At 42.3% G+C, this 16,778-nt stretch overlaps 1 gene segment (V, D, J or C); it reads left to right on the forward strand.

Moving 5' to 3' along the window:
- Window positions 1–16,362, forward strand: part of LOC147716687 (Ig mu chain C region secreted form-like) — a 28,675-nt gene extending 12,313 nt beyond the window's left edge. Inside the window, 4 exon segments of the C gene segment in view lie at window positions 4,431–4,733; window positions 6,778–7,131; window positions 10,159–10,479; window positions 15,836–16,362. Coding sequence covers window positions 4,619–4,733; window positions 6,778–7,131; window positions 10,159–10,479; window positions 15,836–16,227 — 1,182 coding nt within the window.
- The last annotated feature ends 416 nt before the right edge of the window (window positions 16,363–16,778 follow it).

Genomic DNA, 16,778 nt, shown 5'->3' on the forward strand with positions numbered 1-16,778 from the left:
TACAAGTAGACATAATGTAACATAATATAACATAGCTTACCATAACTGAAATAAAAAGGGTGAGATGCAAAGTCAGTGCTGTGTGAGTGATAGTACTAGAAGAGCACGGTTGATTGTAGGAAAGGACACAAGAGCCTCCATAGAGTCTTTGAGTCCCTGTACTGGAACGGATTGAGGTACAGAGGCAGAGCCATATGGATCAAAGCCATGGAATAGTTCAGTTGGATTGAGGTACATAAGCAAAGCTGCGTGGAGTGTTGGTACTAGAATAACAAATGCTGTTGTAGGACAGGCTGAAGGTCCATAGGCAGAGCTGAGTGGGTCCCATTACTGGGAATCCTTGAGTTACTACAGTAGAAAATTAAGGTTCATAGGCAGAGCTGGTCAGGCATCACTGCTGGAACAGCACGAGCTACTGCAGGAGAGATATGAGGCTCATAGGCAGAGCTGGTCGGGCATTAGTTTTGGAGCTGCCGATGCGCCTGTGGAGAGCTCTGCTAGTCTCCTCACAGGGGCACAGAACAGAGGTGCATCAGCTCCAACGCAGGATTGAGGGTCATTGACAGAGTGTACATCAAGTCAGAATTACAGCTGCAAATTCACTGCATGTCGATGGAGACATACATCTTTCAGTCATAGTAAATAAAAGAGAGCATTATGGGATCTATAGTCTCAGTGGGCTGCATTTAAACTGATTGGACTGACATTGTCCAAAACATGTTTTGCAATTAGAATCATGGTGCCGACAGTAGAGCAATGTTGGGACCTCTAGTACTTGAATAGCAGAGGTAATACTACCGAATTGAGGTGCATTAGAAGATCTATATGTGGGATTCTGCTGGTCAGGACTGGATTATTGGTGGTTTATTTCTGCCTGATGGATATGGCCTGTAGAGCTTTAGTTCTTTGTGAGTGTAAGTGAGTTAAGTATTATATGACAATTACTATGCAGATTGCTTTCACTTCAATTTGCTACCCAATCCCTTAGTGTTATGGTATTAATATTAGTGTGGTTGGGAGGGTACTATATGAACTACTCTATAATGTCTAGGCTGGACAAAGTTCAGCCCTTCCTAACTTACCTGAACATAGAAAGTTCTAGACTGGTTGGGCTGCTCCACTTATATGAGAACTGCAGACTGTATATAGTACTTGAAAGAAAGATTATTATTTAGGTTATTTCCTAGTGTTGTTTGATGATAAAGTTATTTTCGATATAACCTCTTCTGGACTGTAAATGCTATAAATACTGATTGTAGTGAGGTCCAGACTGTAACAGCTTGTACACAGAAAAGGAATGCCTCTTGTGCATTTCTTAAGATTCTAATTTGTAAGATGGTACAATGATCCAGGTTCACGCCTGGAGTGCAATGCCTCATTCTGTTTGTGCTGCTTGAACTTAACTTCTCCGTATAGTTGCCCTTTTTACTTCGGAGGCTCTGTGGACTGCGCAGAGTACCTTCTGTAGACATGAGATGACGGGTTGCTTTGTGTTAAAAAAATTATAAATGACAAACATCTTATTTTTATTGACTAATCCCCATTCTACAGAGGTCTGGATACAGCATTCGCAATAAATGAAAAACCTTTGCTATTGGCTGTTAAAAACTCTCACTTATGGCAAGGTCATGAGAAAATTGCAGTTAAAAAAACACAGTTCGAACCACAAAAGGTACAATATTTGAGAACTTCAAATAATCACAATTAATGAAATTGCACAAAATTTACAGGTTTAAAAATTAATATTGTTGCTCTGAGGAATTGGGTCAAGCAGAAAATATATTGGAAGAGACTGGTTTAAGCAGAAAAACTCTAGAGGAAAATATGTTCTCCTCAATCTTGTCCCCCTGATGGTATACCTTGTATGACTTTAGAATGTGTTGTATGACCACACAATCCATTTTGATGCAAGATACAGCAAAGTAAATGTCAATAGACTTCATATAATTGTCTCCAAAAAATTAAGTTTCTCTCACCCTTACTTATGAATCTGTATTACCACAGAGATGTCTCCTGGCATACAAAATAAACAAGGACGCCTTTAGCCAAGTGGTTTGCAGTATATTTGGGTGAAATCTTGCCAGGAGGAGGTCTGGAGTAAGATATTCCCTGCTTCCCAACTTAACGTTGAAGAGGGAGGGAAAAACTCAGAATCCCTGCGCTATGCAAAGCGCTGAGTGGGAAAAACTCAAGCAGAGCGCAATTTCACACCTAGGCCTAGTTTGTAGATGTCAAAAACAACAGTTGAAGGACAGAATGCAGAACAATGTCATACATTCAACCCAGTACAGAGATCTGGGCCTAAATCCATCGTTTTTTTGCTCACCATGCCATTCCAGTTTGAACCCAGCCATATGCAAATCAGTTTTGACCCTGTGCCTCATGGGAACTGTCCAGCCCGAACTGCTAAGCCAGGTCCTCCCTGGACTGGAAACAAGCATCCTAGGACCGGTTTCTGGGTTTCACACCTCTTCAGCCAGGATAGCTCGATTCTAGTGGCATGGAGTGCACGGGACCCACATCTGGGCAACCCGTCCCACTCGGGGTGACAAATGCAAATGTGAATGTATGATTTATTCAGCATTCCGTCCATCATTTGTTTGCGAAGCACTTTTCACCCTAAGTGGGATGGGTATGCCCAGACGTGGGTCCCTTGCTCACTTTGCCACTGGAATCAAGCTAGCCTGCCTGATGAAGGGTAATACCCAGAAACCGGTCCCAGGGTGCTTGTTTCCGGCCCAGGGAGGATCTGGCTTGGCAGTTCGGTCTCGACTGTTCCCATGAGGCACAGGGTCAAGACTGATTTGCATGTGGCTGGGTCTAAACTGGGGTGGCATGGTGAGCAAACGAACAATGGACGTAACCTGTAGAAATCAAAAATCCACTTCTCAGGGGATCCACTAATACAAAGAAGTTAACACAGAAGCTGGAATATAAAATAACATCTTTATTAAACTCAAATGAGTGAGACTTCGTCACACAGAAGCCTTAGCAACTGAATGAGGCAGTCTGCTAGAATGGTCTTACTTCACATCTTATATACTCTTTATCCTGCCCCAGGCATGTAAGGGAGTTGTACCAATTACATTCCTAAACAAATGGAAAATCTAGAGGGTCAGTAGGTGAGTAGCCTTTGGGGTTTTAGCAGGATATCGGCAAAACATTATAATTACATAGTTCACAAAGGTTAATCTGATTTAGATGACTGCAGGGCATGGAATGATTACATGTACAGTATCCCAACCCAAAAGTTAATCATTAAGAATGTCCCAAATTCAACCTCCAAAAGCCGGACAAACCTATAATTGAAAGCAGAACCCATGTAATGAAGAAACATAAAAAGAAACAGTAACAGATGATAAACAAGATAAGGCATGTGCAAGGAAACTAAAAGTTAACGATGTCCTGAACATTGATTGGCAATCTCAGACAAAGATCGATCAGGGAAATTGGCTTTGCGAGGTCAGTTTCAGGTGAAGCGGTCAGTTTCTTACAGTTCATTTCAGAGGCAAAAAGAAACCTTAGTTAATGTATACATGAACAAAGAAGGCCAGGCCACTTTATTCGCCAGGCTACCTTCACAGGCCTACTTGAGGGCAATACAAAATGGTGGCACAGAACAAAATGGAGTCAGTTTTGAGAATTACAGATCCTCAAACCCAGATCTATTGACTGGGGGTGAATGTATAATGTATTCAGCATTCCATCCATCATTTGTTTGCGTAGTTAGTAGATGTCAGCAAATCGCACAGTGAGATATTTTTTAACCTTTTAGGAATAGTTTACTATATCAAGTAAACCATTCACATTAATTGAAATTTATAATTCATAGTAATAAAGTTACAGTATTTTTAAAAACACACCTGTTTTGGAAATAGTTAAAAATGTGACTTTCCTATTCTGAAGGAGAACTTCCCCTTAACTTTCGACTGTGTTTAAGCGTTTTATAATAAATTGTTTTTCCTGATGAATTTTCCTCTCAGATGTATTTTTGCTTGCTAATACTTGGCTCAGATGTTATTTCCTAAAACTTACATGTAAACGATTTCTTTCTCACAATGTAAACTACCTAACATTTAGCAAGATTGGAAAGCTAGCTATGTATTGAAAAACGTGACCGTGTTTGTTTAGAGAAATCACCTATACTCAATGTGCAGAGTGGAAATAAAAGTTTTTTTGGCTCCCCCCAAAGGCATCTGTCTGGTACTTGTTAAAGGTTGACAGCGCCCCCTCCCACCCCTTTCACTTTATCCGCCCTCCCCTGGAGCCAATCTTTAGCAGACGGTGCCATATTGCTCGTCCAGCAGATAACATGAATGCTGCCTTTCAATATTCACTGTTGTGCTGAGTGGGACTTACAATGTAGATGATTTCTAAAGGATTATTCCATCCTAATGCTATTTTGTGTGTCTGTTGTCTTTGCCTTGTAGAGCCCATCTCCGCGCCCTCGGTGTTCCCGCTGGTCCCGTGCTGCGGCAGTGTTAGCTCCAGTGGCTCGGTTTCGCTGGGCTGCCTGGCGACAGGCTACTTGCCTGACCCAGTGAACATAACCTGGAATTCAGGCGCCATCACGACAGGAGTCACGACGCCATCCTCTGTGTACAGCGCGAGCCGCGGCATGTACATGCGCAGTAGTGTCGTCAGTGTCCCGGCCGCGAGACTGAGGAGCGGCACGTACGAGTGCAGCGTGGAGCACGAGTTCACCGGACTGAAGCAGGAGAAGGCAGTGAACGGTATGTCGGCCCAGTTGTTGTTCCGGCCTTGTGACCCGCACATTAGTCAGTCAGCCTAAACCCTGAGCTGCAGCGCATCCGCTGCTCCAGTACTGACACTCACGCACCACTTCACCAACGCATCGCCATACTTTTCTGCAGCACTCTTAGCTACCCCTGGCCAGGATTCCGTCAACAAATCTACCAATGTACCCCCCTCCACCTCCAATGCCCCCCGCTGATCCAGAGCTCACCCCCAATCTACAGATGCTTCCCAGTAGCATCCTCTCCTGGGTTAGAACTTGAACCAAGAACATCGCTTCAATAAAGACAGGCCAGAGAGAACCCCTAGGAACCGCTTACTGGTGGCACTGAGGGGCATACTTACAAGTATTGGTGCATCCCTGCATATTAGCAGGGATGCCCCAGTAAAGATGCGACACACAGGAATACCTTTGTGTCACCACGGATGCGTCACATTTACAATGCAGCGCATCGGGGTAAGGATAGTCAGATGTGTGTCACATCTTCTGGCGTAAGGGCAGCACATTGCTGGAGTCGAGACGCAAGCGTGCCGCAACTCAGGCAATGCTCAGGGTTGCCCTAGGCCTAACATGCTGCGTCACTCCTTACGCCTGCTTCAAGCAGGCATAAGGCTTTGACCCACCATGGACGTAAAAGTGATTCAGTGAAATCTTGTAGATTTCACTGCTTCAATTTTACAGAGCTTCCTTGCGAAGGAACGCCCACCCTGCATACATTATACCTGACGCAGGTATAATGTAGCGCAGGGCTCTACAACGTGGCACATCTTACTAGATGCACCACATGGTAAATCTGTCGCATGGTGGCACGTTGTTTACAATGCCGCTGCGCAATGGTGTCGTAAACATGTCACAAGGGGCTTGTAAATCTCCCCCTGAATTACTAAAACAAGCGAAGCCACTAAAACCACACACACTACTCATGCAATGAAGGCAAATCCTGTCATGGAACACCCACCCCTTGATGGTGAAGAAATAGAAGGCAGGCACAACCCTGCTAATGTACCGAATCCGTACAGGCTGTGGGACACACCTCCTCACCCCCACCCTTGAAGTATTCATTCTCAGGTCGCTTCGTTAGCGCACCTCATGCTCTCAGCATCCGTTGGCATGCCGGCACACAGACTGGTGGACAGATTGGCAATTAGCCTTCATTTTACCATCTTCACACTGACTTCCCTCCACCCAGTTTCACATTCTTTGCACTAAGAGTTGGTAAAACAGGTATTTCTTCACTCAAGCACATGGTAATACTGTACTATTTAGTACAAACCCACTATTTATAGAGTTCAATAAACCCAGCAATCTAGCAACATGAATGACACAAAGAAGACCTCACAGTTAATATTTTACACACCCGTATGTCAACCCCTACTGACAATACCAGCTCTCTGTACTCTTTGCACTTCTGTTTGCGACTCTAAGGTTGCTTGTTAATGTTCTGCAGTCTTTACTTCTGTGCTGGTGCACAAGGCATCACTGTACACAAGCAACACCAGCAAAGTGGTTTGTTGAAATTGGACACTATAGATAGTGTCCAATTTCAACAAAGCCAGAAGGAAACACAAGAGCAGGATTTCTGCTCCCTTTAAAGGTGCTGGGACCGTGAGCAGAGGGGCAGGAGGTTCAAAGCAGAGTATGAAGCACGTTATCCGTTGCTGCAAGGGGCATCTGCCTATGCCCAGAGTGTCTGTCACACTGCGGGACACAAGTCATTCAGAGTAGACTGGACAATGGGTATATGTAAGGACTGGAGGCCTACAACAACAATGAAAAATCTAGTCCTAATTGCTGGCATTGTATGAAAACATCAAAATTAACATCAAAACTATCAAATTCTGCCATGCCCAGTGTAAACAAAAATACCAGTAGAGCGGATGGCGTGGCCCATTTTACTGGCCGTGGTCGCTGTTAGTAAAACATGTAGTTCTTTCGTTTTACAATATGTCAATATTTAACTGCTGAAAAACTTATGGTAGTCAGTGAGTCAGTTGTTACTTTTTTTGTTGTCGTTTTTTCAGTCTTCCCATGCACCGAGCCTTCGGTGAAGGTGGTCCTCAGCCCCCCATGTGAGACAGCGCACCCACTCACCAGTGGAAGAGTCCCCGAAGTTGGTAACCGGACCGTGGTGGAGCTGATCTGTCTGATATCGAATTTCTATCCCAGCTACCTCCGCGTACAGTGGCTGGCCAATGGAAAGCCAGTAACTGGGCTTGCAACTCCGGTGGCTACTAAAGGGAATGACGGCCTATTCAGTGCCAGCAGTCGACTCGCCGTGAGCAAGGGCGAGTATAACCAGGGTACCCTGTACTCCTGCAGCGTCAACCACCCCGCCAGTGGCTCCTCTACCCTGGGCAACCTCAGCAAATGTGCAGGTAAGTGACCGGCCCTGCTGGCAACCTCACAGTACGTGGAACTTCAAGTCAAAAGATTTTCTCTCTTGCTCACCGAAAAATTCTTAGTTTGTGATCTGATCTTCACCACACTTACAAATATAAGACTCACTCCTCACTTCTTTCGGAAGGTCTTTAATTCTGAATGTATCTATTTCCCTTCTAGATGTTACATAATTTGCCTTTAAGAAAAAGCATTTGAATTGATAACAGATTTCCAGAGCACCTCTTCCAACACATTCTGCATAAGTAATCCATGGCATTCTCCTGGCCTCCAAAATAAACCCATTTCCGGGTCTTTTACAAGCTGTACATATGGGAGAGTGAGCTGTAAAACGCAGCCATCTCATTTTTGAGCTGCAGTCACACATTTTAGACTCTTTCTAATTGGTAATAATTGCAGGGGCTTCATGCCGCAATAGACCGTCCTTGTTTGCGCTATATACAACTTTATAAATGAATAAATCAATGTCAAGAATTCAGAGCTGCACATTAGAATATCAAGTCTCTTAGTAGCATCTCAGCAGCTTTGGTAAAGAGGGATGATTAACCTAGACAGCTCAAGGATCACTATAATAATAATAATAATAATAAATAGGAATTTATTAAGCAAGCAGCTACCCAACCGGGGTGTCCCGGCGCTATCAAAGACAATGAGCAGGGCAACTGACCAAGCTTAGACTAGTCCTGACGACTAAATAGCCAAGTTTTAAGGGCTTTGTGAAACAAGGGTTACAACTGAATGAGGCGCAGATTTTTAATCTGGGTGTAACCAGCCAGCATTGAGTGTTGGACCATAAAGTTCTGGTCTGAGCTTAAAGGCGAAGTCTCCTTCTGAGATAGACCGGCCCTAGCCCTTTGCCCGCACGAAATGCTAGTGTCAGGGTCTTGAATTCTATTCGCTTAGCGATAGGAAGCCAATTAAGTTGTCGCAAAAAGGGGGAGATATGTTGTCTGAGTGGAGCGCTACAGACAAGGCGGGCCGCATCGTTTTGTACTGTCTGCTGTCTGCGGATCAATCCCCGGGAAAGGCCCAGGTATAATCCATTTGCGTAGTCCAAATGAGAGGTTATTAGTGCATGGACTACCATTTTGCGTGTAGAATTAGGCAGGTAGTGAATACATTTTCCGATGGTTTTGATTGTTCCAAAACAGGCGGCTTCAACTGTTTGAACACCCAGATTCCTGACCGATTCTTTGGGAAGTGGGGCCATGCCCAGTTCCACAGGCCACCAGAAATTGGAGGAGAAAGGGGAGGGTTGATTAAAAAATAAGATTGCCGTCTTATCAGCGTTAAGTTTCAAGACGTTGCGGTCCATCCAGGCTGCAATATTCTTAAAACACGCCTTGAGGGGATCAAAAGTGGTGACAGATACCGCCTTAAATGTGAACAATAGCTGGGTATCGTCAGCGTAGGATATGATTTTGATCCCAGTTTTAGAGATCATCTCCGCCAGCGGGGTTAAGTAAACATTAAAAAGAAGAGGGCTCAGGGCAGAGCCCTATGGCACACCCCATTTAAGAGGTTTAACAGGGGACTTAAAAGGGTGGGTCTGGACCGGTTGTTTCCTCTCCAAATCCCTGAAAAACTATAGGTGGTGCTGCTTGCCTTTGTCAAACCAGTGCCTATTAGGGCTGAGGTGGAGGGAGTCACTTGTCAAGCTGGTTCCAGTTTGAAAGGAGTGGCTGGCCTCAGCAAGAACCAATCACATGCCAGCCTTGTGCCCTGACTTTGGCTGTCACTCCACTTGACCTTCTTCTGAATCACGACTATTAGGAAATCCCCAAATTATGATATAATCCAAATTATACCTTTAAATCAATATTGTCCACAGCCTTGGCTGCCCTTCGCCTCTGCGACCTGCTTCAGGAATGTTTTCTGAGTGGTCTTTAGATGTAATAGGGCGGGCAGGCTGGTAGACATTTTTCATGGGTTATGGGAATAGCATTTAGAGTCCTAATCCAACTGGAAACAGAACACATTTTTTACAACTGTATAATCCTCTGGAATTCCAATGTAATCGATGTTTTGTCAGGCACAAAGTACGAGTAGCTTTTCATGTGCTAAACCTTAGAACAAATCTAGTTCAATTTTTTCTAAGATTCATACTTGGCACCTTAGTGGCTTTAGATATCCCTGCTTGAATCTAACTTACAGACTGCAGATAGTCTGTAGCAGAACACGCAGACCGGGGGCGGGCCTGTGGGAGGTGCTGTCAGTCTCAACTAGGTTTGCATGAATTTTGCTTCATTTGCTTATGCTTTATCACGCACAGTTTTGCAAAATTATGCTTAAATACACGAAATACAAACTGGCCTTTGCTGCTATACTTTAAATGAAATGCGTTCTAAAATTCACTAATGACACAACTATGCATTGAACAAAAACAATAGTGCAAAAACTAAAAGCACCGCTAACAACAGCTGTTAGCAATTGGCTGTTTGGTTTTTACGCGTGTGTTGTTGGTAAAAAATTGCAGTAGATTTTAACTGACAACAATGCTTAATTATGCAAAATGCTGTCATATAGTAATTTCAGTTTAGATGAGTATTGTGAAAACACCTACATTTGCTAATTATGCTAGCATAACACAAATTTTGTCTGGGCCTACTCTCAACATCATCTTCATTTGGCCTGTTATGTAAAACTGACAGGAGGGTCTGGTGACATCAAGAGGGAGTCCTCTGGTTATTAGATCATTTTGCCATCGGGGGAAACTTGTCTCATCTGTTTTTACCATCAAAAAGCCCTGAAGGGTCAGAGGATTTGCTAGGGTTGAGCAGGCTTTCTTGAGCTTCTTACTAGCTCTGAGCCTGTAGTTCCTCGCCCCTTCACATAGTAAGGCTTCAAGGCGCCCAAACTCACAAGGCATTCTTTTGTAAGAGACACTGTGCCCTCCTTGCTGTACCCTATTTCATTTGAGGATACAGCTACATAGGCCTTATTTATCATCTTAATGTCACAAGTTATTGTACTCAAAATCCCTTCTATTTTCTTTTCTGTCTCAGAGCCGTGCCCACTCAACATGGGGGTGTACCTCCTCCCTCCCTCCTTTGAGGATTTATACCTGACACAGAGGGCCCACCTCGTTTGCCTGGTCACCAACATGAAAACGACAGAGAGTTTTGAGATCCTCTGGGCGAGAAGCGCACAGGGCCCTCTGAAGGTGTCGACAGAGGACCCCCAGCTACATAACAATGGAACCTACAGCGTGGTCAGCAAACTAGCCATCTGCGCTGACGACTGGGTGAGCGGGGAGAAGTTCACCTGCACCGTCAAGCACCAAGACCTCCCCTCGCCAGTCAAGGTGGACATTGTCAAGCGCAAGGGTACGTGCAACATGGTGGCTGCACAATACAGTGCAGGGAGCACAGAGAACGCTGAAAACTCCAAGCAGGTCGATCTTATGTGCAAAGACTTATCAGAAGGGTGTGGATGCAGAACAGCTAGTATCTGAAGTTGCTCCTGGTAATCCTTAACACTAGGTACCAAGTGTGCCGTTATAGGAGTGGATATACCGCTGGGAGGAAGCTGGAAAATTATTTGTTAGTTAGTGGTGTTACTTTGAGGAAGGGTGCTTGGGTTGGTCTACTTATAGCAGCAGGATGTTTGGCTGCACTTGTGGATGCAAACCAAAAGGCAGGTGAAGTTCCAGTTAAATCGAAGCACCTGGCGGTATACGCTGCATCTCTCACAGCCATTGGCTGGTCAAAGCAAAAGTGAGCAGAGGGATAATTTAAAGCACAATGTGTGTGTCTGGGGCTAACTAACTGTGATCTGTATACAAAAGTAAAATGAAGTGCTGTAGCAGCGTGGAACTCACTTTGCCCACTAGTTCTGCACTGTTTACAGGGGAACACGTGGTTCAATGCAAAATGGGAAGAGAGATTGCACTGCAAGCAAATTACAACATGAGGGTTTTACACAAAGACACAAAACATGATCTGGGTTTGTGGGATCGAATTTGAGCTGTGCCCATGTGTGTCAAACAAAACCATAGGTACGTTATTGAGAGCAAAATGGGGAATAAGGGAAGGTTATTTGATATCTTGGAATATGCATAGCCAGTGTCAGAAAAAAATTGTATTTTCAAGTTGTTCCCAATAAAGGATGAACTTTAGAAGTTCTTTTGCCACATTGGTGTCAAGTTTACAATGCAACATTATGTCATTTGATGTGGCAAAAAACAAAAAAAGTACAGCAAGGCGAAGAGCATTTAAATGCGTCTTCAAAAAGGGAGTGAATGTTAGATCTGGGGATCTCATGGAAATGATCCGCATTCTGCTTTTCGATCACGGTTATAGGGCCTTTGGCCATGTTCATTTTTCAATTGCACCTCAACTGGATACAGTTGAGAAGAGATGACTGTATCTTGAGGCATTACACCAGGGCTATAAGTGGAATTAAAAAATTGGGGGTAAGAGGGTCGCTAAAATGTGCATGGCTTATATAATTAAGGGCGTAGCTAAAGCACAAAATCTAATAAGCATTTGCAATGCAATCAGTCTGGCATTACTGAAAGTTTGAGCTATTGGAGCCGCTAATAGTTATGTAACTGATCCACAATAGTATCCCACCTAGTATAGACAGTCAGGCAGTGTTCTCAACTCCTGGGGCACCAATCGCTCATGTGCGGGGAAGGAAGCAATTGCTTTTTGTTAAATAAACCCTCACACACTCTAGTAGTGTCATGCTTCTTCATCAAGTTCACCCTGACTCCTAAAGGTCAGGGTGGGCTCGACTGTATTTCAGGAAGCACTTAAGAGGGACAGAACTGGGGGTTTAAAGATTAAAAGTACTCCTGGTAATGCAACGCCATTAGCTCAAACCTTCAAAAATGTGAGAGATATTGCATTCCAAATAGATCGCAGCACCCGCGCTTTAGTTTGAAACATCTGAAACTAAAGCACGGGTGCCGCAATTGCTTCAAAAGTAAAAAAATAGAAAATGTGGATTTCTTTTCTATTGCTTTAATTTAGAAACAATCGCGGCACCCACGCTTTAGCTTCAGATGTTTAAAGCTGAAGCGTGGGTGATGCGATTTAAACTAATGTAAACCATTAGGAAAAAAATGGCAGCACCCACGCTTTACCTTTGAACATAGAAGCTAAAACATGGTTGCAACAGTTGCTTTACAAGTAAAGAAATTGAAAAAAGTGTTTTTTTCCTATTGCTTTAATTTTGAAGCAATTGTGACAACCACGCTTTTGCTTAAGATGCTTAAAGCTAAAGCGTGGGTGCTGCAATTGTAAAGAAAAGTAAATAAACAAAAAAAGGCATGCTGCCACTTCAGTGATCACAAGAAATAAAAGAAAGGCATGGCTGCCATTGAACATATGTAACAGGGGGTGTCCTCACTGGAGGTTAAAAGAAGAGAAAATGTGGTACTAAGGTGGGACGACTAATCTATTGAACAATGAAAAGCCACCATTTTTAAAGGACAGTGAGAAGAGCCAATTAAAAATATGGGCGGAAAGTAGACGAAGCTTCATGCCCATAGCCTTAAAACATATAGTGTAAGTAGCAAGGACCCCCTGATTAAATATGATAACTTACATTCCAGGGAAAAAACAAACGTGTGCATAAAATCAGAAGGATATAAGGAGGGTAGTTGCAAAAGGAAGAAATTCTAACAAAATTGTTAAAAAATTATGAATCACTTTTAATTGGTATAATCAGTTAAAATCGACAAAAATACACAGAAAAATTCATATGACATTTAAACACATTTCCATTTCAAAATAAAATCATTACATAAAGAAGGAAAAAGAAATTTATAACAACAATATATTATACAGTCACTTCAAAATACAAAGAAAAAGTGGCAATTAATATTCGACGCGCGTTTCGGCGTTCAAAGCAACGCCTTCTTCAGGAGCCACAAAGTATACCTAAAAAGACACATAATAACAGCATATAAAAGGTATATTCGTCAACATTATTTCTTACTTACATACACAATAAAATGTATAGATCCTATAAACAATTATTTTTAAATCATAAACACTGTATTGCAACAACAAACCCTTCCTACATGTTTTAAGCAATGTATCATTTGCAAAACAAGTTACAGAACTAGTTCACATGTATCTAAGCAGTTGTAATGAATCCCTACATAATTGAGGGGACATTGGGGAACCAAGTGTTACCTTTGAGATATGGAATCGGAGACATCTCAAAGTTCTCAGTCACTAGTAACTTAATCTACTTGTACTGTAAAGTTACCGATTGAAACTACCAATTGAAAGGCCATGGATATGGCGAATGACATGAAAAGCCTGTCAAATAAGGGGTAGGGGACAAGCGCCCTTTGCCAGCCTCATTAACATGCGTCACACAAACTAAAGATCCAGAGAGGTTACTATGAAATAAGGTTGGTAAGACAGAAAATTTCAAAGACCATAGGTGATGCTCTCTAGATTGGTGACTACGAGCACTTAGATAGTTAAACCGAGTTAGGGTATGTCACACATTTATCTCCATACGTCATACATTGAGGCTTACCTCTGCGTTTTAAAGTAAAATGCCGAGTGTAGATTATTCTGGGTTGTTTGCTCGGACGGCCTTCGAAGTTTAAAAATTAATTGGTATAGTTCTCAAGGCTTCTCATTTTTCCTGTCGTTCTAAATAATATCAGAAAACTTTAAGTGAACCTTCATGATATTTAAATGTGCACAAATAAAAGTTCCTCATTAGTTGCTAAATGACTAATTTCCTTATTTCTTACCATCATCAGATATAGAGTTTATTCCTTTCTAAAAAACCGTATGCTTTAAAATTTCGCTGCACAGTCACTTTTTATATATCCAGGTTCCTTTTTGCAAGTTACTAAGGATAAAATAGAAAAAGGCAGGTTTGAATTATCGATCTATCAAGGGCGATGTGCCTTTAGTAAACAGGGCTGCGAAAATGCTTCGAAATTTATATTGCTCGCTCTTATCGAACGCCATAAGAGCGAGCAATATAAATTTCGAAGCATTTTCGCAGCCCTGTTTACTAAAGGCACATCGCCCTTGATAGATCGATAATTCAAACCTGCCTTTTTCTATTTTATCCTTAGTAACTTGCAAAAAGGAAACTGGATATATAAAAAGTGACTGTGCAGCGAAATTTTAAAGCATACGGTTTTTTAGAAAGGAATAAACTCTATATCTGATGATGGTAAGAAATAAGGAAATTAGTCATTTAGCAACTAATGAGGAACTTTTATTTGTGCACATTTAAATATCATGAAGGTTCACTTAAAGTTTTCTGATATTATTTAGAACGACAGGAAAAATGAGAAGCCTTGAGAACTATACCAATTAATTTTTAAACTTCGAAGGCCGTCCGAGCAAACAACCCAGAATAATCTACACTCGGCATTTTACTTTAAAACGCAGAGGTAAGCCTCAATGTATGACGTATGGAGATAAATGTGTGACATACCCTAACTCGGTTTAACTATCTAAGTGCTCGTAGTCACCAATCTAGAGAGCATCACCTATGGTCTTTGAAATTTTCTGTCTTACCAACCTTATTTCATAGTAACCTCTCTGGATCTTTAGTTTGTGTGACGCATGTTAATGAGGCTGGCAAAGGGCGCTTGTCCCCTACCCCTTATTTGACAGGCTTTTCATGTAATTCGCCATATCCATGGCCTTTCAATTGGTAGTTTCAATCGGTAACTTTACAGTACAAGTAGATTAAGTTACTAGTGACTGAGAACTTTGAGATGTCTCCGATTCCATATCTCAAAGGTAACACTTGGTTCCCCAATGTCCCCTCAATTATGTAGGGAGTCATTACAACTGCTTAGATACATGTAAACTAGTTCTGTAACTTGTTTTGCAAATGATACATTGCTTAAAACATGTAGGAAGGGTTTGTTGTTGCAATACAGTGTTTATGATTTCAAAATAATTGTTTATAGGATCTATACATTTTATTGTGTATGTAAGTAAGAAATAATGTTGACGAATATACCTTTTATATGCTGTTATTATGTGTCTTTTTAGGTATACTTTGTGGCTCCTGAAGAAGGCGTTGCTTTGAACGCCGAAACGCGCGTCGAATATTAATTGCCACTTTTTCTTTGTCTTTTTAAGTGACTGTATAATATATTGTTGTTATAAATTTCTTTTTCCTTCTTTATGTAATGATTTTATTTTGAAATGGAAATGTGTTTAAATGTCATATGAATTTTTCTGTGTATTTTTGTCGATTTTAACTGATCATACCAATTAAAAGTGATACATAATTTTTTAACAATTTTGTTAGAATTTCTTCCTTTTGCAACTACCCTCCTTATATCCTTCTGATTTTATGCACACATAGCCTTAATACAGCATGTCTCGAAGAGACAGCACAAGCGCTGCCTAGGCGAGACCTAGAAACCTCTGTTCAGTATAGCGTGCAGCCCCAGTAATCTAAAGGCCTGTGAAAGGTGGTAATGCTGCCGAGTTAAGAATAATTTTACACCCAAAGGGTGAGGCAAAATTGGAGAACATGGTTGATACCCGTCTCTGCACCTGCTTTTTAGATCTGCTGGTGCTGAGCACCAATAGGAACTGGCTCACTTAAAGCCATGCATTACACTAGCATTTGTAGAACGCTCTATTCGCACGTATGGAACATAAGAAATTACTTTTTAAGCACCACTTTTTTTTCTCCTTGGTGTTGACTATTTTCCCTTTTTTGCCACAGATGGCTCTCCACGTCCTCCAGCCGTCTACCTCCTGCCCCCATCCCCAGAGGAGCTTTCCCTCCGGGAGCAGGCCACCATCACCTGCCTCGTCAAAGACTTCAACCCCAAAGAGATATTCGTCAAATGGCTCAGGGCGGGAAAGGAGGTGAGCACCGGAAGCTACACCACGACCGAACCTACCCAGGCGCTCGCGGGCGGCAGCTACTTCCTGTACAGCAGCCTGCAGGTCGACACGGCCGACTGGAACGAGGGGGAGTCCTTTACCTGTGCTGTGGGCCATGAAGCTCTACCGATGCATCTTATCCAGAAGACCATTGACAAGTTCACCGGTAAACCCACCTCTATCTATGTCTCTCTTGTCATGTCCGATACCGCCGGAAGTTGCTACTGAGAACAGTGTGCTTGCGGCAGCCCGAGTAGGAACACTGCTCTCTATCTCACTTCCGACCACAAGCCTGAACGTGTTCACAGTGTAATTATGTGTTCATTTTTTATCGACTTTGAGTAATAAAATCAACTGACAAAACTTAAAGCTTTCGGTTATTTTAGCAGCTTCAGCATTTCCTTATTGCTGTTGGGTCTCGTCGGCCTCAATTTCTTTTCCTATAACCCTGAAGTTAATGATGCTTTCTTGTATTGTATGATCGCTCTAGAGCAGTGGTAGTGATGAGAGGAGTCACGTCAGACAAAGACTCAATATAATGCACTCCTCAGTACCACCCAAAACATTGCAAACAATTATTGAGAGTAACCACAAAACATTCTTTCAGATTGTTAAAGGAATCCTTACAGCTATATGAGATACACATGTTTTTGAAAAAACACGGTTTCCTTTCATTTTAAAACATTATCTACAAATTTTCTTCACCCAAGCAAGGCATGTACAAAATCTCAGAAAACTATTTTTGGTCAGAAATCCAGGTCAGTCATTTAGCAGCAGAT

Source organism: Lissotriton vulgaris, chromosome 5 (genome assembly GCF_964263255.1).
Source record: "Lissotriton vulgaris chromosome 5, aLisVul1.2, whole genome shotgun sequence".
NCBI lineage: Eukaryota > Metazoa > Chordata > Amphibia > Caudata > Salamandridae > Lissotriton > Lissotriton vulgaris.